Consider the following 26,437-nt stretch of genomic DNA (forward strand, 5'->3'; position numbering starts at 1 on the left):
CCATTCTTTATCCTTGAGGTGCTGAAATGCGCTGGTCGCCTATTAGCTCTCAGACCTACTCCGACATCGCAATGGAGGGATGGAGAGGAGAGAAATGGGTGGGGAGGGAGGAGGGGGAGCTGCGCCACTGTGCAGAGGAGAGCTGGAGTCTGAGTGCGCGCTAGGGTGGGATACGCTGCTCCACCAGTGTGAAGCCAGCCACATTAAAAATAATACTTCCGGTTTTTACTTTCAAAATAAAACCACAATTGAGGAACGTGCACTGTCTTATAGCAGTTTCTGAATAATATAAAGTACCAAAGTCAAAATAAAAAAAAAATAAAAAAAAAATATATATATATAATAAGAAGGGATCTGTGGTAAATAAAAACACAGTTGTTATTTTTCCCCACAATGTCCTTTTGACAGCATATATTCATAGCTATATAGTTTCTAGATGCAAGATGCAATATTTATATGGTTGCCAAAAATCACAAAGACTCAAACACAAAACCTCACACAAAAACTCAATTTTAGCATATAGCAGTGGCACAATTGTGGGTCAGAGACGCTACTTGAAATTATGAGCCCCACAAGATGTGACTCTCAGCCCCGCAGTATCACCTCTCCTCTATGAAAGCCCCCTCCAGCTTGGCCCTCCGTGAAAGTGCCTCCACTTTACTCCCTACTAGCAGCGCCACGAGTGAAACAATAGACTAAACAGATTGTATTATTTTTATTTTGAAGGCAAGTCGTTTCTTTTCCGGTCGTGCTCTGGCCATTTGTGGCTAGCTTGACGCATCTCGCAGCTCCAGTGGCAGGGAAACACACCCGTCAGCAGCGCGCAGTGGAGACAAAAAAGCGCATCACGGACAAAGGAAATATGGGTGCGCTGGAGAGGATTCACCTCAGACGGGTAACGCAATGGATGAGCCGCTCCTGTTTCACCTACCGGGAAACCAATTAGTCCACTTTAATGAGGTGGTGGGATGCAAGATACTGCAAGCTAAAAAGGCGGAAAGCTGCGTTTAATCCGTCTGCGGATCCTATGAGCTTGCAATGGCTGTGGCGGGGATATGCAACTGGATAGGGAATAATGTGCCTTTTTATTTTGTGATATTTTTCTTATTTTGTGGCCTTTCCTTTGGACAGTTGCGATACTCTATTACGGAAGAATTAGAAAATGGAGCACTGGTCGGAGATCTGGTGCAGGACCTGGGACTGGATATTCGAAAGCTCGCCACACGAAAAATTAAGGTAACCTCCAACAGCGGTAAACGCTATGTGATTGTCAACCCCAAAAATGGTAAATTGTTTGTCAATGAAAGGATCGACAGGGAGACACTATGTGATTTAACCAGCACCTGCCTTATAAATTTGGAGGTGCTTGTCGAAAACCCCAGTGAGGTGCACCATGTCGAGGTGGAGATCGTGGATGCCAATGATAATGCGCCGCAGTTCCCCAGAGACGAGTATCAACTGGAAATCACAGAATCGGCTTTACCGGGGTCTCGTTACCCAATTGACAATGCTGAGGATACGGACATGGGGTCCAATTCAGTTCGTATGTATCAGCTTAGCACAAACGAACACTTCGCGCTGGTTTCTAATAAACCCTCCCTAAATGCAAAGCACATCGAGCTTGTGCTCAAAAAGCCCCTTGATCGCGAACAGACGCCTTACCACCAATTAATTCTAAGTGCTGTGGATGGTGGGACACCAGAGAAAACAGGCACTGCTAGAATCAACGTGCGTGTCTTGGACTCAAATGACAACGTCCCCTTGTTTGACAGCTCGGTGTACAAAGTGAAACTGTTGGAAAATTCTCCCAAAGATACCCTGGTAATTAAGTTGAATGCAACTGACCTAGATGAGGGCACAAATGGGGAGGTTTATTACTCTTTCAGCAGCTACACTCCAGAGAGAGTGAGGCAGATGTTCAGCATGGACACCAACACAGGAGAAATAAGAGTGAGGAGCAATGTTGACTACGAGGAGACCAACTCCTATGAAATGTACATCCAGGCAATGGACAAGGGCCCTGGAGCTGTGGCGGCACATTGTAAGGTTGTGGTAGAGGTGGTGGATGTGAACGACAATGTTCCTGAGATAGTGTTGTCATCCCTGTCGAGCCCTGTGAGGGAGGATGCCCGTGCTGACACAGTCGTGGCCCTCATTAGCGTGACTGATCGGGACTCTGGCACTAACAAGCAGGTGAGCTTGGAGATCCCTGCAGGCCTCCCTTTCAAGATCAAGTCATTCAGAAATTACTACACTCTGGTTACCTCAGCCTTCCTGGACCGCGAGACCACCGCTGCCTACAATGTCACTCTCAGTGCCACTGACGGAGGAAACCCACCCCTCTCCTCTCAGAAAACCATACAGGTGGACGTGGCCGATGTCAATGACAACCCACCGCGTTTTGAGCAGACATCATACACCGTCTACGTGACGGAGAACAATGCCCCGGGGGCCTCTTTGTGTACTGTGAAAGCTCAAGACGCAGACATCAAAGAGAATGCACGCATCACCTACACAGTGCTCAATGACAACAACCATGGCATCCCTGTCACCTCCTATGTGTCTGTGAAGGCCGATACAGGGGAGGCTTATGCCCTGCGAGCCTTTGACTATGAGTCACTGAGAGAATTTCACTTCCAGGTCAAAGCCCAAGACGGGGGCATTCCTCCGCTCAGCCGCGTTGCCACTGTCTACATCTACATAATGGATCAGAATGACCATGTGCCGCAGATAGTCAACCCTCCAGGCAACGGCACGCGCTCCATTGAGACGGTACTAAAGAATGCAGAGCCTGGTATCTTGGTGACCAAAGTGGTGGCATACGATGCAGACGCTGGTCCAAATGCCTGGCTGATCTATGTGCTGGAGACAGCCACTGACCTGGACCTGTTCAAGGTGCATGAGCACACAGGAGAGATCAGGACCACACGGAGGGTCCTGGAGGACAACTCCACCTCCTTCTCCCTGACTGTACTGGTAAAAGATCATGGCCAGCCTGCTCTCTCCTCCACTGCCACCATCAATGTGGCTGTCATGGAGGTGCCACCCAAGCTGACTCCTGACCCCAAGAGGATCATCCGACCTCACAGCACATGGCTTTTCTCCAACGTGACTCTCTACCTGATTGTGGCTTTGAGTGCTACCACGTTTGTTTTCTTGGTTACTGTGGTGGTGTTGGCCATCGTACGCTGTCATGCCTACTGCACCCAGCCTGGGTCCTGCTCCCCCTGCTGTGTGTCGCAGAAGCCCCCACCAGATGGTGGGAGCAGTAGCGTAAGTGGTGGCGGAGGAGGCAGCGGTGGAGGTGGGCCACAACCTAATAACAATGTGGTGCTACGGAGAGACCTCAAAGTGGAGCCTCACTACATTGAAGTGCGTGGGAATGGCTCTTTAACAAAGACTTACTGCTACAAGACCTGCCTGACAGCCACCTCTGGTAGCGACACTTTCATGTTCTACAACACAGGACGTCCCATCAGTGGCACCTGGGGTAGTGGCGCCGAGCGCTTCTTCACGAGTGGAAGTGGATTTGTACGCAGACTGAGTATGCCTGATGCCTCGCTGCAAATCTGCCCAGAGGTGTGTCATTAATTTTTTATGTTCATCTTTGTCTGCATAACTGGAAGGTCATAAATCATCATGTTTACATGGGCTAATATTAGTGGCTTTTAAATTAATTTTATCTAGTTGGAACAATATTAGTTCCAACTATTATTACCCCTTCCTGTGATGACTGCCGAAGTGAATGCTAGTGGGCCTCATTCTGTTTGTTCTGTTCCCAGTTATACTGTGCAGTCCCTCCACCCTGCTCAGCACTCACAACACATTAGTGTCAGTCCTCATGTTTTTCAGGGGTCCTGTGTTATTTCTGATGATTCAGAGATTTGTGTTTCAGTTTGATGTTGTCATCATATATCCACTAGGAACAGGTCATGCTGTCTCCACCACTTGCTCACTCTCTGTGCAAGTGGGTTTGACCTTATCACAGTGTGCCAGGTTGTCAGAGTGCCACTGTGTGTGTGTGTGTGTGTGTGTGTGTGTGTGTGTGTGTGTGTGTGTGTGTGTCTGTGTGTGTGGGGGTGTGTGAGATGCTGAACAGCTTCACTGGAGCAATTGGGGTTAATTGCCTTGATCAAGGGCACCATGAGAGTAGTTCTTGAGGGGGATTTGAACCAACAACCTTCTGTTCACTCGTGTCCTTCTCTAACCTTTAGGCTTTTGTCACTAACTTGTAGTTTGTAATTCTGATACTGGATCAGGACTTTTCATTTAATCCTAAGGACACTTGTAGCAGGTTGTCTGCCTCATAACCATTTAAAGGGCTGATTTGAAGGGCTGTTTAGTAGACAGTGGGACATCATATTTAGTTTGTGTGAGCTCTAGTTCACTTGGCCACGCTTCCATGGTTTTTCACTGTTTGTTGAGTTTTGCCCTGTTTAACTGGCATGATCTTATGCATACTTTATTTAACATCAAGAAGTCTGGGTTCCTTACTTTCCTAGGCTTACATACACCATTTTTGTAGTCCTCAAATGTTGATGTCTTGTTACTGTATTTGCTCCCCGACGAAGACCTGGTCATGATGATTTTATGCTTGACAGAGCATAAGATTTTTTGTGGAAAACAAAACTGTTTTGACCAAGTTGGTCTTTGTCATAAAAAACTGGTGGAGGTAGAATGTTGTCCAGCAGCAGTAAAAGAGGTGGATGGGCGTATAAATATAACCTTTAAACTAAAAGCACACTGACATAATACACATAATATACTTAACTGACTTCACTTAACATTTTCAACCATTTTGTTTTCAAACATCTCTGTGTCCAGCACTCCTGCTTGCCTAATGGAGCCTTTGTCTGACAACCTAACAAGCACCGTTTGCCAGCAACTAATTCTTCTACTTAACGCCTGACTGGTTTGCTCTTTTGTTGCTTAACATTGACAAAATTGTATTCGACTTAGATTCAAGCAGTGAAGAGTCTGGACATGACTACAACACGGATGTCTTGGTAGATGTGTTCTGTTTTATGACTCTGGGGGGCTGGATAGATTGATGGCTCAAACATTGAATTAATGTTGTTTTGTTAAATGCCAGATTGTTGGCAGATTGTTGAAACAGAGGTTCTTAAGGTTAAGAATTTAACTCTGGATGGGTCATGTTAAAAAAAAAAAAATATAAGATTGTCAGTCACTGGTGCATTAGTAATGCACTGAGAAAATATCTGACCAAGACAAGTGTGGCAGTGGAAATGAAATTAACCTCCAGCCTCTGTTTCTCAGCCCTGCAAATTAGATTTACTCAAAGAGGCTGGGTCCACCAGCAGAAAATGCTCCCCTCTGAATTGAACTGAAGAACATAATGTGCCATCTTTATCTGGGACAGTTGCTACTGCCTAAGCAGGTTTGTGTCTTAAACAGCTTTTCTTATTCAGACTTCTCGAGTTCCAGTACTCCAACCACCTTGATGGTGATCTATTTTGGCATTTGCTGTAAATGTTGCTCACAAACATTTTATGGAATGCCTGTGTACAATATTTACTATTGAGGAAAATGATAAGGCATAATTAATGATCATGAAAATTATGTCAAAAATTAGCTCATTAAAGAATACTTCCTGTTGTTTTCCTGTGAGATTCATATGATTGTTTGACCTGAAAGGCATAACATCAGCAAAATCTGGCCACCACCAGTGCTAAATGAATAGGAGCCATAGAAACTGTGACATGCTGAATAGTTTTTAGCCCAACAACCTTAAATCAACACTATTTAAGCTAAACGAGGCTGATTTTAAATTCATTAAAATATGTTGCAGTTCCCCCTGGGACTCATTTAGTCATTTAGAATTTACAGCAGCAAAATATTGCTGATGATTGTATGGGTGTTACCAGAGAACCAGACCATGCATTTTAATTTCACCTAGTTTCTCTTTGTCTAAATAACCATCTGAATAGCACATGCATAAACCAACATCACATGAAAGAGGTATCTTTTAATATATCAAGTTTTCGAGTGAAAACACATTAAAGTGCTAACACAAAAGTGTCTACTTTATACAGTATTTTCATTTTGAATGAATGCAGAGTTTTGGATGAGATATGCAATTATCAGAATTAATCAAAGTGAATCACCAGGGAGGGAAGAATATGAACTCTGCTGCTAGACGTCAACTCACAAAGACTGCAGCTCAGTTCCTGTGGTCTTTTGTAACATGCTAATTGATGATCACATATTTATTTAAAATCCGACCCATTTCCAATGCTACATCCTACGGTGCACGTCTGTATAGTGTCTAATTTCTGAATATTAATAGGCCTCATTTGTGTATGATTGCCCTCACTAGTACACCCTTCATGCTGGGCTAATACAGTCCAGAGGTATAGGATGTGGTTGCCCTGGTGATGAGGGCTCTTGCTTATTAGGTACTTATGAGGCAGTAATTTACCAGAGGGCTGCTGGGAGCTCCAACCACTCAACCCGACTACATCAGGAGCAGGCAGATTTACTCCTGTTACACACAAACACATACATAAGGGCCTATAAAAACACACCAACACTCAGGCAAAGGGCGTAACTCTCACAGCTCTCACATTTACAGAGCAGTGGAGTGATAGACAGTGTCTGCAGACCCATCAATATGGCTTTCAGTCATTGCCCTTTTAAAGTCCTTGTGTGTGTGCATATGAGGTGTCTGGGTGTCAGTTGGTGTCACTGTCTATGTATGTATGTGTGTGTGGGTGCATGCGTGTGTGTGTGTGTGTGTGTGTGTGTGTGTGTGTGTGTGTGTGTGTGTTTGCAATGGTGGACACAACTGCAGTGTTCCTATCACATCCAGAGCTGGGATGTGCATCATGATTAATTGATGAGGCCATGGCCGAGCCTGGCTCTGCTCTGTATGAGATCAAACTAATCTCTCTCTCTCTCTCTCTCTCTCTCTCTCTGTCTCTCTCTCTCTCTCTCTCTCTCTCTCTCTCCCTCCCTCTCTCTCTCTCTCTCGCTTTCTCTCTGTCTCTCCCCCTCTCTCGCTCAGCCAAAAGCCCCGAATGCTGACTGGCGATATTCCGCATCTTTGAGGGCAGGGATGCAGAGGTAAGCACTTTCCTCTTTAACTGTTTTGTGACTTTTGACCACTTAAAATATCAAAGTTATACCTTTTCACCCTATCTACACCCAACCCACCTGACCACTGTGACCACCCTCTGTTAAAGTATTCCTCTTTACCACAAGTTGCGATGCGTTCTCTCCCTTAGTAAAATATGTATTGAGACATTAGACTAGCCATTCATTCCTGCACCTCAAACTGACCTCTCTCTGCAAACACACCCGCCTTCAGACAGTGCAACATAATACTGCAGATCAGCAACTGCCACGATCAGCAGTGACCACTAGTGGCTCCTCGACATCTATTTGAACCTCAACCCCATCCTCTTCCTTTGGGGAAAACCAGGCGCTGCTTCCCTCAGTGGATGCACAGCACCGCTCCTCTGCAGTGTAATACTATATAGGTCATCTACATTCTGAGTGCCACTTCCCCCAGTTACAGTCTTTAAGCAGGAAGCATGAAGGACAAATGAGCTGACTATGACCTTTCTCAGATCATCAGATGCACACACGCATCTATGTCTGCACGTACAAAGACACACGTGTGCATGTGTGTTCGTGTGTGTGTCTTTATGGGAGATGAGGGGAGAAGTTGTGAACACAGACTGCAGAGGACATTTTGGACTCCAGTTACTTGTTAATTCAGTGGGTGCGTTTGCATGCACAACATTTTCCAGCTAGTGGTTTATATCCTGATTAAGGCCTTATTCAGGATAAGCTCTTTGTATGCTTTTTTTGTTCTTATCGCAGATATCTCAGTATACATGAATTAACAGAATATCCCAAATATTACAGAACTGAAACAGGACTTACTCAGACTGTAAAACCAAACCTTAAACAGGATCAGGTTTATGCATGCTGCAGTATCTCAGTTAATAGCGTCATGTCCCAGTTATAGTAAGCAGGTTTCTAATATTTTGAGTATGAGCTTATCCTGGCTATTACAAACAATATTTGGTGTTTTCATTAGCTAACTGTTAGACAGAATATTTGAGTATCCCCAATAATGTCTGAGTAATAATGCACTGTATACAGTATGTAAACACACTCATTAGCTACATTTACATCCATACCATAGATCTTAATGCAATTAGGAGAATACTGCAATCAAGATTGCCAGACCACATGTAAATTGGAGGATGATCTGCCAACAATGGGGAATACAATTGTAATTTGATGCATCTACATCTGTCACTTAACGCATTTTGACATCAGGTGACAAAAGTTGTGAAACCAAGTGTAACCAACAGTTTTACCGATACAATATGAGGACAGCTGGAAATTCTTCTTAGGGAGTAATGAGTTTTCCCTCCACATGCAGTTTAGCCTTTGTACAGAATTTTCATAATTTTATGCTTACAATGCCGGTTGCTCGGGTGTGCAGTCTTCTGCTCCGTCTAAGTTTGATTTAATTGGATATTAGTGTTAATTTATCTGGTGTGGAGAGTATCATAATGTGTATCATGTCATCAAGTCATTGTAACATGACATGGATTAACTAAATCATCATTGCAATTTGCTGCTGCCACTTCTAAAATGGCAGTGCCTGTAACACACACAGACACTCACATCAACACTTAACCCCCACAGTCCTAATGTCCCACACTACGCACAGTCAAACAACTGCAAGCATACAGGAGTAGCAGCATGCAACACCTACGTACATTACTGACCCACATTCCTAATCTAGACAGTCAGTGCTATCTCTCACATATTAAAGCAGCACCTTATTTAAAACCCTGAATCCCACAATGCTCAGGATGCACATTTGTGACAAATCCCTATTCAATACAACAAGTCTGTTGCAGTTTGAGAGAGAGAGATAGCACACACTGTGCTGCATTGCAGAGGCCCCAGCCTGGGTAGTTCCTCCTCTATAAGCTCTATATTCATGATGAATGTATGGGGGGAAAACACAGTCTAGTTTTGAATGTGCATAGATGCATACACTTGGCTTTGTCTGTTTGTTTAGAAACAGAGTATTACGAGTAGTTTGTAAATGGAGATAAATATCTAGCATGAATCTATCTGGTCATAATTGCCCCAGTGCCATTATGTTTTAAGGGAAAGTTTGGGAATTTTGGCCATAGGCCGACTGATAATTGAGAACATCTGTCACACCTCTGGTTGAAACGGCTTGCCTCTATTGTAAGCAAAACAATGCTAAGGTACATAAATGACTTCAACATTTATTAGAAAAATTGAAATTCCAGTTATTAAAAGTCAAAAGATCCCATTGCTAGAATACATATGACATGAAAATAATTTTTCACACTGAAGTTATCAAATGTGCAAACGTGAACATGAAAGCTTTTTACCCAGCTAGATATTTTCTGACTGTTTCTAAGTGGGAGATAAAGCAAGTTAACAGTGAGCCTTTCTGTGCAATGTCTAAGTATTCACTGAAAGTGCACCCTGTGGGTTTTCACATGTAGTGACAGGAGGCATATTATAAGGCAGTTACATACATTAACGCCCCCAGAATTAGAAAATTTATAATTTTCATCTGAAGTCTCTGGACAGGTGCAAAAAAAGTAAAACAAGAAAAGCCAAAAAGTACAACAATACATGCACTGTCAGAATGAAAAAAGTAGGTTACTAGCTGTCTATCTGTGTGTGTGTGTGTGTGTGTGTGTGTGTGTGTGTGTGTGTGTGTGTGTGTGTGCATGCACATTTGCATGTGTATATTTGTGTATGCATGTGTGTGAATGAAGTTGCAGAGTGCTAATTCTGACACAGAAAGTCACACACACACAGAACTCCTCTAGAGTTAAGTACTTTATTACAGTGATCAATCAAGGGACAAACAGGACATGAAGACCAACAGCCGATCACAACCTGCTAGTACACTCTCTCTCTGCAGTAACATTTATAGAACTCTTTGCACGTAATGGGAAGCAGCTTCAACGCCCACCCAGCCACTCAACTCCAACTTCGATCCCATGAGCTGAGTGCTCTGATCATTAACATCCCCAGTTGCTGGCAGGAGCCGAGTGGTGGGTGGAGGCGAACTGGCCGCAGCCCGCTATTGCAACACTATTTGGAACAAGTTCATCTGCCAAGAGAAATGCAATACATCAGAGAGCGTAGATAAAACTTGAATGAAAACAGACGGAAACAGGGGGAAACCATCATTCTCGTAGCTGATTTAGAGTCTGCTCCCTGGAACAATAGAGGAACAAACAACATCTCCTCTACAAGAGGAACAAGAAAGATGGATTAAAAGGTTATTAAAAGGTATTAAAAGGTATTAGGTGATAGTTGTTATCACATGATTGATCAAAATCTTAGATTGTTAAGGTGATATTTATATTTTTAAACACTCATCATGACATGAGTTCATTAGCATTTCCCATTAGACAGGATCTGATATAGTTATCTCTTACTATCTAGGGTGAGTGCTTGAGTAGAAGCCTAGTTTGGCTGTTAGAAGAAAGGAAGGTGGGTGAGAGCAGATATGGCATTGGGTTTATTAAAGTAGGCACCTCTGAACACAGATGTCTAGATGATTTAGGTCCATGACACCTCCAGAGGGCTCAGTTCTGCCATCCCAGCACCCCTCACTGATCATCTTGCTATACCTACAGTACACCACCATGACATTTTCCCTATACCTGGGCTTACACATTGCATTCACATGGTGAATGCAGTTTAGTAGCTGGTAGGATAGAAAACCAGCAGTTCTCTGGGTCCCAAGGGCCAAAACTGAGAATCTTAGTCTCAGTCTTGACATGGATTTCTATAGATTCAGCCAGAGACACTGGCGTTTTCAGATTCTCTGATTCTTCCTGATCAATTATTTCAAACAGGGAAAATATTCCTTGGAAATCTGGCATAGTTACCAGAAATATATAACATTATCTGGGTTGGATTACCATTTTGTATATTTGGTACAAGTATGACTATTTGGTTGAAGTTTTCAGAATGGAGTCAAACTACCAGGGTTGGAGCCATTCATATATTGAACTGAGAATGCATTGGTAAATTCCTATTCAGTTCCTGGAGTTGGAGTTGGAATTGGAATGTCACCCAGCTCTAAGGAAACAGAATAGGAATTCCATTGATTCCCATGAAGTTCCACTTCTAAGAGAGGTTGTCTTGACTTGCTAAACATTATAAATTAAACATTATAAATCAAATAATCAAATACATTGAATCATAATGTATCTACTGCGATTACGTTATGCATCAAATACCAGCTGAAAGGTACCTTTAGCATGTTATGATATACAAATATGAATACAGTATTGATATTATACAGTATAACACTGTGTAATCTCAGATATGTGGTAAGAAAAAACAAAACAAAACAAAACAAAAAAACATGGGATTTCAAAGAACAGATGTTTGGATGTGTCCAATTAACCTTTATTAATGTGTTTGTGTTCCAGCTCGGTCCACATGGAGGAGTCCTCTGTGATGCAGGGAGCCCAGGGGATGCTGGTTCAGAACTGGCCCACCGTGTCCAGCGCTGCAGGTGAGGGGAAGTCTAGCAGTCACAGTCTAGGGTGAAAAGTCCCAACAGAGTTCTGAATCTGACCGCTTTACTCACAGATGAGACCTAAATTTAAACTGTGGCACCTTGACATTAAATCTAGGAGCACTGGAACAATGGCAAATAATTGTGTTGATGTGACTTTTAGTGCCAGCAATTAAAACCCTTTCTCGTCATCTATCTTATTCAAACCAATCAAACATGAGCTTTTTTTTAATCTAAATTGCCTTGTCCTTTCATTAATAGTTGTCACTATTACAGCATTCAGCAATTACAAGATTTATTAAGCTCCAAAACAATCAATCTTGGAGTGTTAGAGCGAGCGCACATTTCATCACAAAATGAATCAAAAGTAGAGCTTGTTTACTTCATACCGACTGGAGTTTCATTATGTGTTGTAGCCGGCAACTCCCAGCTTTATTGTTGCATGTGTTAATGATTTTCGTGAGAGACCATGAAGATTTAACAGCAAGTTAAGTGCACTACTGACAAAAACAGTGCTGTGTAGAACAATAACACATGGAATAGATTACTTTACGATTTTGTACATTTTGTGCATAGAAACTAAAATTATTTTCCTGCAAAGGTGGACACACGTTATAATAATTATTATAAGCCATCTATGTTTCTAATGATTCTAATGAGGGACAACAAATGCAATAGGCTGTACATGGAAACTACCATACACCTACGTATATCCTAAAAAAACACAGATATCATACAGTATATTAGCTGGGCATAATCTATTACTGCCCAAGTCTTACTATAAACTACTAACCTATCTAAATTTATACACCTATGGACGCATAATGACAAGAATAAAGCACTGCAAATTTATTCTCAGATCATTAATGTTTAGCACCAGTGCTCCCATTAAAAAAAGCTAATTTTAGAGCCCTGAAAGAAGAAGACATAAAATGCTGGTTATCTCCATGAGGTAAATATGTAGGTGATCTCGAATTCCCATGTGATGAACATAGAGAGCTTAGCTGAGATGCCAAAGGCCTGGAGGCCCTTGTGAAGAGCCAGTGATAGACAATAACACCCCCCCACCCCCCCACCTCACCCTCCCCCACACACACCCCTTAAAAGTGCCCAGCAGCAAGGAGAGGCACACGCTGAAAAAAGCAACTACTTAAAAGAATAAATTAATGGTCCTGATGGGGTGAACATAGAAAATGTAGAGCGATGCTTTTAAGTGTAAATAGAGCTGGCCTACAAGATGGCCTCTGCTTCATCATTCACAGCAGTACTGGCTTTATTAAGGACTGACAAAAATGGAAGTATTATTTAAATATAATTCAGAAAAGCATAGAAAGACATTGGGGTGCGGCTTTTGGCGGTAGACTAGAAGACTCTAAGGTTTTGTCACAATGTTTGGGGCATTGTTAGCTGTTCCCTTTCCACTTTCAGCCCAGGCTCCACTCATTGATTTTCTGTCTACCAGCAGGAATTAGAACGTAGGAACGAGACTCTAGGGTGGAGGGGAGCATCACAGTCAATCACTCAGCAAGTCAGTGAGAGAGCATGTCTTACTGTCTGTCAGCATGCATGTGTGTGTGAAAGCTTTTCTCTCTGTGGGAAACAGAGCTGGGGAATGATGAGAGAGAGAGAGAAACTGTAGCAATTCCCAGTATTTCTCTGCCGTTCTGCTGCAATTTCGTCGAGCAGATGGAAAGCTACCACCCTGGTCTTGCAAAGAGTCAAATAATAATGTCTTAAAGCAGAGTGCAGAGTGTACTGCAGACTTATCAGTAGTGCCTTGTTGCAGAAGAGAGTAATGTGTTAGGAGTGGCTCAGCGTTAACGGCTAGTCTTGTATTGCAGGTTGATTGTTTTTTATTATGCATCAAGAGGTTGAGTCTTGTTGTGTCACATTTTCATGTCTGAGGTGAATTGTTATTATGATGAAGTTGTGTGTTACACTGCAGTGCATCTGAAGGTGACATCACATCCTAAATTGCATTTATATAAGTGACCCATGGCACAGAGGAGGGAGATACAGTTGACTGATGCTAGAGGGGGTGAGAAGTTGCTATCAGTAATAAGAGAGGGACATAATGTGGAGAGATCCTGTAGCATTCAAAGCAATTTGGGAAAGGAAGAGGAGAGCAGATACAGTACATAGGGGGATGGAGAAAGAAAGCGAGGTGTGGGGGGATGGAGGAAGAGAAAGGTTAAGAGGATTGGCAGGTTCCTGCAGTAATGTTGTTGCTAGGGAACGCCATGTGACCTGTTGCTAGGCAACACTGTCTAACTGAAAGATTGCTGCAGCAGCCGCACCCTCCATCAGCAGGGAGTGGGCGAAGGCAGTTTCCATGGCAACCAGTCATATCTCTGAATGGAAGATTTAGAGACAGAAAAAGGAATAGGAGTAGGGAGGGGAAAAGAGAAGGGGACTCGGCAAGGACAGGTATTAAGAAGAAAGAGAGGGCATGCAGTGATTGGGAGGAAATAATGCAGAAAAAGGATGATTTTTTTTCATGCAGAATACATGTGATGCACCGTGCATATTCACACAAGGAGACCATGATTCTCAAATGTGTGCATGTGTTAGAGCGCACCAGAGTGTTTCATTTTAGATGGCAATATAACTCAGACTAGACAGGAAATAAGACAGCCTACTTTAAATGTAGGACATCAGGTTAGACAAAATGAGGCTTGAACCACCCAGATATCTAGGTATCATGGCAACCTCCTCACAAGGAGCTACACTGACCTGCTTACCAGCAGTTACACCATAAGCCATTTCAGATGGATGTTTGCTGTGAAATATAGGCTAATATGAAGCAACGGCACAGTTGCAAATAATCCTCCATGTTAGAGAAACAATGGCACTGGGTAAGCAGAGCCCGTCATAGCTGAATGCACTCCTCCAAGCAGTGTCATGACCTGCTCATTGTAAATTAATTTTTTTCACACGCACACGCGCACACACGCACACACGCACGCACGCACACACACACACACACACACACACACACACACACACACACACACACCTACACACACACACACACACACACACACACACACACACACACACACACACACACACACACACACACACACACACACACACACACTGTGGAATATCTTTGATTAATACCTGCTCCAGAATTCTCATTAATAGTGTCATTGGTTATGGTTAGCTACAGCCAGTGAAGAAAGCACTGGGATTGCCAAAGACACCAAGGCAATTTTGCTTGATTTAGACACCAAGGCAATTTTGCTTGATTTAGACACAAACACTTGACACTGTGGCTCAGTTGGTCATACAGTGGAATATGAATTGCTCTAGCCTCGTCAGGTGTATGTAGCAACAGGAACTATAGGGCTGTGATAGTATAACATTTTCTTCACCAAAGGAGCAGAGTAACATACTGTACAATTTGTGGTGTTACCGCCAGACCATGAATCTACCACACTTACCTTACCTTGTCTGATGGATTCTCACAATTCTCACAATAACAGAAGGGACAGCTTTACACAGCAAAATTTGAAAATATAGCTTAGGTCCTGTTTATTCTACCAACCATGATACATGTTCCAATGCTTGATGAAGTAGGTCATAGCCTAACTGCAATAGCCAAAACCATCAGATCGCTGATCCGATAAGCACTAGTCAAAGGCATATTTGAGGACATGAATTTACTGCCAAACTGATTTGTAAAATTTTCTGGGAAACGGTTGAAGCTTTGGGAAACTGTTGACGTATTTCCACTTGATGGTCCAAGTTCAGCTAATAATAGAGGATGAGTTCCAAGAACAAATGTTGTCATGCTTGATCTTTGATGTTTGTCTTCCTTCAAAAATCATATTGCTTCATCTAACGTGGCTGGTTCACTCTTGTCACCCATGTCAAAGCCAAAATGTGCTTGAAATAAGACTTAACATTCAGGTTTAAGAACCAGATATATAGTAACTATACATTGATACAAAATTTCTATAATTGAAGTGGAGCAGTTGATATACTCCACTTATTCCACCTCTGTTTATTCCACACTATAGCAGTGTACATCGTACTATCACCATTATTAGGACTGTTGTGAATCAAGTTTTGTGTTGCATCATTTGGTACACATGCTTGGGCCTTGTATTAATTCAGTTGTTTTTCTTAGTAAATGGCATGCATATGTTTTTTTTCTTTAAAAAAAAAAAAGAAAAAAAGGGGGGGGGGGCAGGATGCTGCAATCTTCTGCGTTCTTTATTGCTCTTCTAGCTTGTAATGTAATGTTGCAGTACCTACTTCTGTTCAGTTTGACAATATGATGCACAAGCTATGCAAACTCCTTCTAATGCACAACATGGGTCAAAAATGACCTGTATTAATTTCCTATGTTCACGGGCGCCTGGTTATGTTTTCAAATGGGGGAGCAAACTTCGAAAGATACATAATGGGCGGGGGGTCTGGGGGTCCTCCCCCAGAAATTTGTTTTTTAATTTAAAACAAATTTCCTGCATTTCTACACCACCTAACCTCTTGGATCAAATCAAGAAACAGCCAAACTGAGTACAATTAGCTGATAATTAGCCTGATCAGCCACCGTCGGTAATCAATACAAACACACATTATTAAACCATTAATCAAACCAATAACTAACAGCAGTCAACGTCAGACAACCTTATCATACTTTAGCAGTTACCTAGTGTTTCTGTAGTGGTGACACAACGTAAAAAAATATACATATTAGCAGTTTGAATTAAACTGAAGCTCCCTGCGCTCTCCGGGGAAAATATTACACCAAACTCCCTTTAAGAAATATGACATATTAACAATTCATTACGTGTCCGTAAAACACATAACTCTAGAAACACAAGATAAAAGGCGTCATATGTAGACAGTCTTCTTGTCAATTCGGCATCAATATAATCCATAAAGATAAACTGTATTTCCGTACAAACTTTACATTTTGGATTTTGTCGCCTCAACTCTACTACCAGCCTCCGTTGGTTAGCTGCACTATTTTAGTGGGAGAAGACCGTGGGAATGAGAGGCGAACCGTTTCAAAAATTAGATTTCTCACTGAAATAAGTGCTGGTTGGGGGATCAGATACACGCCGAATTAAAACCGACTCATAATACTGTTAATTCACCATCTATTATGTGTGTGTGACGGTATTTGAGGAGTTTTTTCGGCCGTTACCAAAGTAACTACCCCGTTTGCTGCTTCCTGTTTGGTGCTGGAGAGAGCGCACCTACCTACTATATTAAACATGTTTGATTGGCTGGCAAAGTTAGCTAACGTTGACTCGCAAATCGGTTCGGCATTTCGGCGACAGTACAATCCTACTTTTAGCTAGTTTAAAGTTTGGCTGGAGTCAGTGGGCCAAGCAGGTTCATTCAACATACGCTAGCCTATCTTTTCCTATGTTCTATTTTCAGTCAATGATCGCAGTTAAGCTAAATGGCATGTTTCTTACCTTTGTAACAGACTCCTGTGTGGATTCATTGACAGACTGTGATTGACAGCCAAAGCATGCTGTGGCAAATGATCAGCGATGGGTTCGACTGAACCAACTCAAAGGGTGGTCCAAAAATGTGTGATTTTTTTATTACTTGTTTTTATCAGTTGCTGAAATTAGTAAAATGATCATTGATATAGGCTGCTTAAATATTATCGCCTGATTGCGGGGACTGTATGATGATAAGTTTATTTTTAAAAAGACAAAAAGTGGGGTAGCAAAACCATAACTTTGCTCCCCCTAATTGAATAATGGGGATGCATTTGCTCCACTTGCTCCATTGCTCAGGCGCCTATGCCTATGTTATTTCATGCATGGCTGAGTGTTTCTTTGCTATATCTTTTGAAATCAATTTATTTCATCATTTAATATTCCAAGTATTCATTAAATATCTTGTCTTTGATTACCACAAATCATTATTTTCATTTTTCCTTTCTTTATGAACAAAAATAGTTTTTGTATTAATACATCAAGTTTATACACATGGGTCAAAAATGACCCATGCATGCAAGTGTGATTTAAAAAAACATAAAGACATACTATAATAATAATTTTGTTAAAATAATTATTTTAGCAGTGATTTGGACCAAACAATAATACATTTAATATTTGAAATATGTTTATTTGTCACTTTGTCACATATAACATACACATATCACTGATAACCGATAACACTGATATTGAACTGTAGTGTATCTGTAGTGTATAGTGAACTGTAGTGAACTGTAGTGAATGTGCCCGAATAAAAGAAAATAAAACTGATGAAATAAAATCACATGGGTACAGCGCAAATTGCCATCTCAGTGCTTACATGCCTCACAAATGTCACAAATGACAACTACATGTTTGTGCTCCTTGCACACAGGCCTGGTGCACTGGGAACACCAGCTGACTTTTCTGTCTTTGGCAGCTGGGCAGATCTTGCACCTCTTCCTCTTCACTTGGCCCTCCTGTCTGATGTCCTCCTGTGGCTGGGTGGTGGCTGTGTTTTGTTTTTTCATCCCACATCTTCCCATTGCCTCTGTAATATGCTTTTGGAGGTGGAGTGTGCCCTCCATGCGCCTCTTCATATGTGGCATGACAAGCTCTTTGCCCAGCTCCTTGATGAATAGCCGCTGTGCATTGGTCACACCACCCATGTAATCAGGGTGTTGTGCAGTGAAGTTGGTGTAGGCATTGAGGGTGGCAACATCCAGCACATTGTGCCAGAGCACCATGGCCCACCAATGGGAAGATGTGGGATAAAAAACCAAAACGCAGCCACCACCCAGCCACAGGAGGACATCAGACAGGAGGGTCAAGTGAAGACGAAGAGGTGCAAGATCTGCCCATTTTGCTCACCAGTTGTGTTTATGAGCTTGTTTGTCCTTCACCAGATGAGAAGCCACATTTTTTTCTTCCCTGAACTTTGAAAGGGATCGAATGGGACTTTATTATTAACTATTATTGTTATCATTATTATTATTATTATTATTATTATTACTTATCATGCCAAAACAAAATCCTTTTCTCCCCAGATGTAATAGCTGCACTAGATACAGACAGACATACCACACCGACAAACCATCATTTTTATCGACCTAGCTAGCTAGCCTTACAGCATTGACTCCATGTAACGTTATATCTACCTATATAAATACATTAACAATTAAACAAGCTTAAACATTAAACATTATAAGTCATTTGGCTAGCATGCTAACTTAGTTTTCTTTTTTACAACAAGCATTCCCGTCCAAATGATTTATCTTTAGTTTGAGTAATAAATGCTGACAAACTGTCCTCCTGGAGTCTAGATTCAGAGTAGAGTCAAATCTGTTTGTTTGTCCTTTATCAATATTAAAGGTATGTGCTTTACATTTTCATGACCCACCAGCCACAGTGCAAGCAACTTGTTTCTATGGCAACTGATGGCAACACAAAATGCCTCCTGAAATCTCCTGTGCCCCTTCTAGACATCGCCCTGTGCAACATGAGCCAAAATTGAAAACAACTGTATTTTCATTCAGTGGTCATACCCTGACTCTCTTGAGTCAGGGTATTAAATTATTAATTTAGGGATCCTGGATCTTCACATGATAATTCTTTAATGTAGCTTAAAATAAATAGTTTCTATTTTTGCCAGTATAATGTCTATTATTTATATTTGTCTGCTTTGTAAATGTTGCAGGTAAGTACCACAATACCTGACCTTTCCTGCTATATTGGATACTGTGTGTATGCATCAGTATGAGTTTGCATAAGCTAATATATGATAGCTTTGACTCATCTATCTATGGTTTTATGTGTTCCCTAGTAGGAGGGGTTAAACAGAGCCATAACACTGAGCGATTTGTTGACCAGTTTGATAGCATCCTTTACATCAGCTCTCCTTATAGCCCAGACAAATAATTTGTTCACATACTCCATATTCATTGCGGGGACTCTGCGAGACTCTGTGTGGACAGTGTGTATTTTCAGAGTAGTGTACTTCCCAAAGGGACAGTGCTTGAATTCATTCCAGCACTCCAGCGATGTCATAATTAGCCTACAAAGAAAAATCAAACAGAATCTCTTTGCAAGGGCCTGTGTTTGATCTAAATAAAATACAGACTGAAAGTAGGTCAGTGCAGAGGGAACTGGTGTGGGCCTGAGAGCACCGTGTCTGCAGAACCCGCCCACCCCCATCTTCCTTACTCTCTCTCCCTGCCTCTCTCTCTCTCTCTCTCTCTCTCCCTCTCTCTCTCTCCGTCTCTCCTCATCTCCTCTTCCATCATCCTCTTTCCTTTTCATTGTCATTTTTAACCTCTTGACCTTAATAACTATTTATGTCTCATTTCCCACTTTACATAATCTTCTTTCTATATATAAAGGTCTCCCTTTCCCACATTTTCTCAGGGTCTTATTTCCACTTGTTATCTGGGTTCCTTTCTCTGTCACATCCATGCTTGCATATTGGATGTTGAATCCCTGTTTCTGGCCTGTGAGAGTAGGATTAGATTGTTGCCGTCCAAACATCCAAATACGAGTCACATTGCTGTACTAAACATCCCTCTGGTTTAAAGGTTAGTCCCCTCTAGTGTTCCCTCCTGTTGTTCATCGCTGTCCTGAAAATGTGCACTCCCTGTGGCCATCTCTCCATTGTCATGCTGCTGCTCTGCTGGTTGCTTGATTTTGATTGTCATGCTGCTGCTCTGCTGGTTGCTTGATTCTGATTACTGGTCATATGCTCTACATGTCTGTTTTATGAACATCTCAAAGACCAAATATGAAAGTCTAAATAGGGTTACTAATATCACCAATATGTGTTAAGAGAAATTGTGTAATTTCTGATAATTTAAGACATGACGTGACACATGACATGACACATGACATGACACATGACATGTGTTTTCTTTTATCTTTTTCCTTTGTGTCTGCTGGATAGATGGAGAAGGCGGCGGAGAGCTGTCACCCCCGGTAGGAGCCGGGATCAACAGCAACAGCTGGCACTTCCGGTACGGCGCGGGGCAGAGCTACGGCCCTCCTCAGGCCCTGAAGCCCGGAGAGATTCCTCCCGAAGCCTTCATCATCCCCGGATCCCCTGCTATCATTTCCATCCGCCACGAGCCGGGACCTGTGGACGACAAAGGTGACTTCATAAGCTTTGGCAAGAAGGAGGAGGCCAAGAAGAAGAAGAAGAAGAAGAAGGAAAAGAAGGACAAGAAGGATAAAGGAAAGGAGGATGGGGGGGAAGAGTAGAGGAGAAGGGGTGACTTGAAAACAGAGCTACCAACAAACTACCATCCAAATTACAGAGCCAGACAAAAAAAAAAAAAGCCAAATGCATATTTTAGAAGCGAAGGAGCCTCCCTGTGGCTTATTTGCATAGACATTGTACAGTGGCCAAAACCTCAATAGACCGGACTTGGCTCCGCTACGTGCTAAACAAACCTCTTTTCTTTCTTGGCCCATTTTGGCCTATGACCTAAAGTCTTAAGGAATTGGGTTGAAAAATTTTCCTTAGTAGCCAGACATCCTCTGGAAGAAAAGGCTGGACCAAATCAAACTAACAGAAAGGATTATATTGGATTAGATTAGCCTTTCTGTGATGCTGTGATGCTGTCCCACACATTGTTGAATAAAACACACCTGAAAAGGAGCACTATCTGTATCTGAGCGCTATCAGCTAATGCTGCCCATGTTGGCATCTCTGTCTTTACGCAGCCCCCTCCCTCTTTTGCTTGCCTAGGTGGAGATGAAGAGGAAGTCGATCTAAAAAGTGAAACAGAGGCTTTCATCTTCAGTAATATGGAGGCCTTGTATAAATTAAGAACAAGTCTTTTGTACAAAATATAAAAATGAAAAAGTAACAGTGCACCTGACATGTATGTACCGAGAGATTACCGTCTTTAAGACGTTGTGGTGGCTGAGATTACAAGCAGAACCACATATAAAGAGCTCTGTTTCAGTGTAACATAGCACAGTGCAGAGGCTGAGGACCTGGACTGGGTTGCACCAACTATGCGCAAGTTTGTTCCCAAGTTAGGGCATAAAGTCCATACTAGTGGCTTAGTAACTACTAGTTAGTTTATAATTAGTGAGTTACTAAATTCAGATGTACCATGAGCAGGTAGGGCGTATTCTAGCTAGTTATGACATTAAGACATTATTACGATTAGTAGCCAATTACCTTGCTGACGGATATGAGCCACATGGCATTGTAGTTGACTAGATTGGCATTAAAATTTCAGATTGGTAAATAAAATCCATATTTGACTCTTGAGTTGCAAAATGGCATGGAATTTACTGAAAAAAAAAATGATGCTGTGTGCAGAAAAAAACTCATGCTTTACTGTTAGTGAGTGCAATTCTGTGACGTTGTATCATTTGCACCTGCTTTAGTGCTTGCTTAAGTATTTAGTTGTTACTTAGGGTTACGTTGTAACAAATTTTTGTGGTGCGACTGCTTGTATTTTAGCAATGCGTAAATCGGGACTTCGTGGCTACTTAGGATATTAACTAGGGAACTTACGTGCAGCTGATGCAACCGGCCCCTGACCTTGCCTTCTCTCGTGGAATATGGCACAGGTCAATGGGGCCTTAAACCCACTGTGTATTAGCACACACAGTCTGAACAACACACACTATCATACACAAACACTAACTCTCTCTCTGTCTCTCTTACTCACACACACACACTCTCTGTCTCTCGCTCTCTTACACACACAGACATCGCAGACACGCAGACAAACACACACACATACCATAAAAAATTATAGAAAAATACACACCTTTCTGGATACTCCAGCTGCAAGACTGAGGGCAATTGCCATCCTTTCTATGGGAGTGTATTATATGGCTGGAACGCAGGAACGTTGCTTGTTGCTTCATTTCTGTTCAAGCCTGATCCCTCTGCTTCTGTCTTTGAATGTTAAGTAGTTGTTCTTTAAGCCCTGTCCCACTGCCTCAACTGCTTCAGTGCTTGTAGGATTTGCTTGCCCGCTGCCTGTTTTCTCCCTCTACTCCTGCTTCTTCTAATCAACACGGTTGGAAGACATCTTAAAGTCACTCTCCTCCAATGAATTGTTCAGTTGTAATACAGTAACATCATATGTGTCATTGCATATTTACACACACAGACACACAAAGACATGCAAGCACACACACGCACACACAAACACACATCTTTTGTTAGCTTCAACTTCAACTGAGCTTCGGCGCTTAAACCAGAGTGTCTCTTCAGATTGCTCATTGTTGATGGCTCTGTCATCCCTCCCATCAGTTCTACACATTGCATTGTAAGGACCTCTGGCAGGTTAGCAATAAAGTGGACTGAGCTTATGCTGTACTGGACAGAAAGTGAGAGAAGATGGGGAGGCAAAAAAAACAAATCGAGTAATAAAACAGCGGTCATTGGAGTGTTTCGTCTCATTCCAACACAGAAGAAAAAGAAACTACAGCAGAATTGATTGGGCGAGTCATACCTCTTGTACACCAGCGCAGGCACTCTGGTTATTCCTGTGTCCGCCGCTGGTGTGAATTGATTAACCTGGGTCGACTAACTCTGCTCAATGACCTGGATCACAAACAGAGTCACAACACCAGTCCAGCTCAGGTCAGCTCAGCAGCGGTGGATATGGGGTTGATGGTTGACTTGTGTGGAGGGAAAACCCACTTTGTTTATGGTGCACCAGTGAGGTAGCAACATGGAAGATGGTGGGCACTTTAAGGGCTGCCACTTTTTAGTAAAAAAAAAATGTTTGAAAAAAAATATTACTGGAAGAAATGTGATCAACTTTTGGCAACACAAAAATGCAAAAGAAATATTACTGAATTTCCATCATCCAACATTTGCTCTGTCAAGGGATTTTAAATTATTTCAAACAGTAATAAAGTGTAAGCCCTAATGGGAGTTTATAGAAATTGAAAGTGAGCTGCAATAGTAGCCAGCAAGCAAACACAGAACTAGTGAATTCATTTGTAAACAATGAAAGTTGGCAAGATCTTAAAGTAGAACGTTTTGCCTCATTGTTGTATGCAGACATTAGAAACAACCCTGTTGGGACGTGGCGTGTGTGGAAGAAACTTTTCTAAGCTGCAATGACCCAAGTGTGACCCGTGTTAACATGTGAAACCCAGGTGTGGTGTGGAAGAGAAAGGATATTACGGACAGTAGACGTCACTGGAAAAGCATCATGATGAAGGAAAGTGTCATAAAATCTCACCTCAGTGTTTCTTTTCTACTCTGTCGTATTACCAGTCACAGTAGGGGTAGAGAGGTGGTTTTCGTGCTGCTATTGGTCTCAATCCCTCCCATACACACATGCTCCCCGCCCCCTCCAGATGTACCGTGCTGTCAGATCACCAAGTGGCTGTTTGCATGTTATAAGCAAAGGAAACAGATACTATATAGATAATATATATACATAGATATGTTTTTCCACTGAGAAATGAGTATTGGAATACATATACCTCTAATACACTTTCTCAAAGACAATACACACACACACACACACACACACACACACAATACACACACCCACACACACATACATACATATAATTTGTGGAAAAACCTAAAGGAATCACCTTTTCTATCCTGTTGAAAATGAATTTAACCTTCTAGATATACATAATGCTGTTGTGTTATGCTATGAAATGCCTTTTTTTTTGTTTATACCCTTTTGATTTTCATAGATAATAAAAATCAATTCTTTACCTTGTGTTAAGCTTTGAAATGATGATCAAACAAACACTGTATCGTGAATTCAAATCATTTACTCACCCTCCATATCTATTCCTTGCCCAGTATATAAAAAAAAAAAAAATGAAGAAAAAAATTCAAAAGAGAGAAAATGGTTGAAAAAAAAGAAAAAGTTGATGTATTCTCTGCTTGTGTATAGTGAATGTTCCTCAGTCATTGGGTGCCTGAGTGGCACATACCAGTTGACTGTGACAGTGCAGATCTGTTAATAACTTTTTTTGTACACCTGCTTATCATTGTAAAGGTGATAATAGTGATTCTTATGATTTAATCAATCTGGTAATGTGTTTTGTTAATAAGTCACAAATAAAAAATTTTCTTAAATATCTTAAGCTGTCATTTGACTTGATTTCAACTACAGACTATAGACTGTGGGGTTAAATGTAATTACCGTACTTACTCATGACTCAACTTCATGGGAACATTATCTTTACATATATTGTTTGTAGAGTTAACCGTGATTTGGGATCTGGAATATATAATTTATCTAACTGGCTGGCAGTGCAGTTTGGATGCCAGCTTGCCATGGCATTATTTAGGCACTTACTTCACACTCTTATCCAGAGTGACACTCATTCTAGCCACTATAGGCCAGGCTGTCACTGTCATATTTGCTTCATAAATTGAGAATTATTTACTTACTGCAAACTAAATGACTGGAAGTGACAAACGCATACACCCTCTAGTGGTTTCTCTAGAATATTTTACTATCATTATTTCCATCTGCTCTAAATGTTCAATGAAAACTGAGCTTAAAAACTACACTTGGCCCCACTGAAAGAGCCCAAGGCTTCCAACAGCTAACTTGCCACTGCTGTTTCTGATAATGAAGCAGAAAGGGGCGACAGAATGGGATTCCTTTAACTGTACTAATATTTGCCAAATATTCATTGGGAGCGCATAGGTTTTGTAGGAGGTAACCCAGTTATTATAGAAGGATTATAGAGAGATCATTCTCTTAAACATACCAATCTCTCTCTTTTTCTCTGTCACTCTCATTTACTCACTTTCATTAATCTATTTTGTTTAATTATTTTTTCAACTGTCCTCAATTAATTTGACAGCCCATTCACCCAGGAAAAAAAACCAAGAGTGATTGTTGTTATAATGACTGAAACTTCACCGTCAGACAATGGCAAGGTCTTACACGGTGCTGGGGATCTCTGGCCATTAACTGATACCTTCTTTGTAGACAATGAGAGGAGTTTAACTAATACAACACTTGGTATAGACAACATACAAAAGCCATAGCTTAGGTCATTGATAAAACCTATTTTATAGACAAAGTCATGAATATATATACACTTGAATAAATGCAAAGTTCTTGATTTCTTACCACATCAGCACCACCATCCTCTAAAAATAAGCAAACATTATTTACTAGTAATAGAAATAGCAATGTGATACTCCAAGGAGCTCAGAGTGCAGGGTCATCTAGAGTGCAGTTATCTTTTTTTAGTGTTGACTAGGACAGTGTGAGAATGTGCCTACACTCCTCCGTTGATGTGCCATGAGCTCCATCTATCTGGAGACTGGAGGAAGTGTCCATTCAGACCTGCCCCCCTCCTCCCAGAGCCCATCTCTCCAGCAATACTGACCCCTACAGATCACAGCTCAGACTGCCAACTGACCCATATCGCTCATATTAAAGGTCCAGTGCAATGAGAATTGCATTTCTCAATATCATGGTATAATTTAACAAAGGACCTGTTAATGTAAAGTTACCCAAATTATTATAAATGTCAACACTATGGAAATTTGACTAAGGCCCTTTGAAAAACTCCCTCTCGTTATCAACAGAGATTTAGAATTCCAATCTATTTCCTGGTGTAAATGATGTCACCTATGCCCAGGTTTTAATGAATGCTGTGATTGGTCGACAGTATGCATTGTTAATCAGGGGTCCCATAGCCTGTCAGACAATAACCAGCCAGCTACTTGCCAAACTAGCCAAAATCTCTGTGTCTCCATTGTTGCTGGATGCAGAAGTTCCAACACTGGATATTTGTTCTCCAATGATACACCCAAAAAACTGCTTATGGGCATTAATTGGTTAGGCATAAAACAATCATGTTGGCTTTATTGAAATATAACATGTTTCTATTCATACATATGTATAACTTATTAGATAAAATTTAACAGGTTGGACATGTAATGAGA

General features: G+C 41.5%; 1 protein-coding gene across 1 annotated transcript; it reads left to right on the plus strand.

The window, feature by feature from the left end:
* Nucleotides 1-1,038: 1,038 nt before the first annotated feature.
* On the plus strand, nt 1,039-20,772 carry LOC139653310 (protocadherin alpha-C2-like). The gene is made up of 4 exons (XM_071530308.1): nt 1,039-3,579; nt 7,025-7,083; nt 11,487-11,572; nt 20,459-20,772. Exons 1-4 carry the CDS (start codon nt 1,039-1,041, stop codon nt 20,770-20,772), a joined length of 3,000 nt encoding a protein of 999 aa, XP_071386409.1.
* The last annotated feature ends 5,665 nt before the right edge of the window (nt 20,773-26,437 follow it).

The sequence above is a fragment of the Centroberyx affinis genome, unplaced genomic scaffold (assembly GCF_046629955.1).
Source record: "Centroberyx affinis isolate AG114_WGS23_722 - 3 ecotype Tasmania unplaced genomic scaffold, CSIRO-AGI_Caff_v1 ptg001912l_1, whole genome shotgun sequence".
Taxonomy (NCBI): domain Eukaryota; kingdom Metazoa; phylum Chordata; class Actinopteri; order Beryciformes; family Berycidae; genus Centroberyx; species Centroberyx affinis.

Excerpts from the sequence above, each read along its gene's own strand:
- LOC139653310 (XM_071530308.1), top strand. The coding sequence starts at position 1,039 with ATGGCTGTGGCGGGGATATGCAACTGGATAGGGAATAATGTGCCTTTT. Across the intron at positions 3,580-7,024 it reads CGCTGCAAATCTGCCCAGAG|CCAAAAGCCCCGAATGCTGA; the intron begins GTGTGTCATTAA and ends TCTCTCGCTCAG. Across the intron at positions 11,573-20,458 it reads CACCGTGTCCAGCGCTGCAG|ATGGAGAAGGCGGCGGAGAG; the intron begins GTGAGGGGAAGT and ends TCTGCTGGATAG.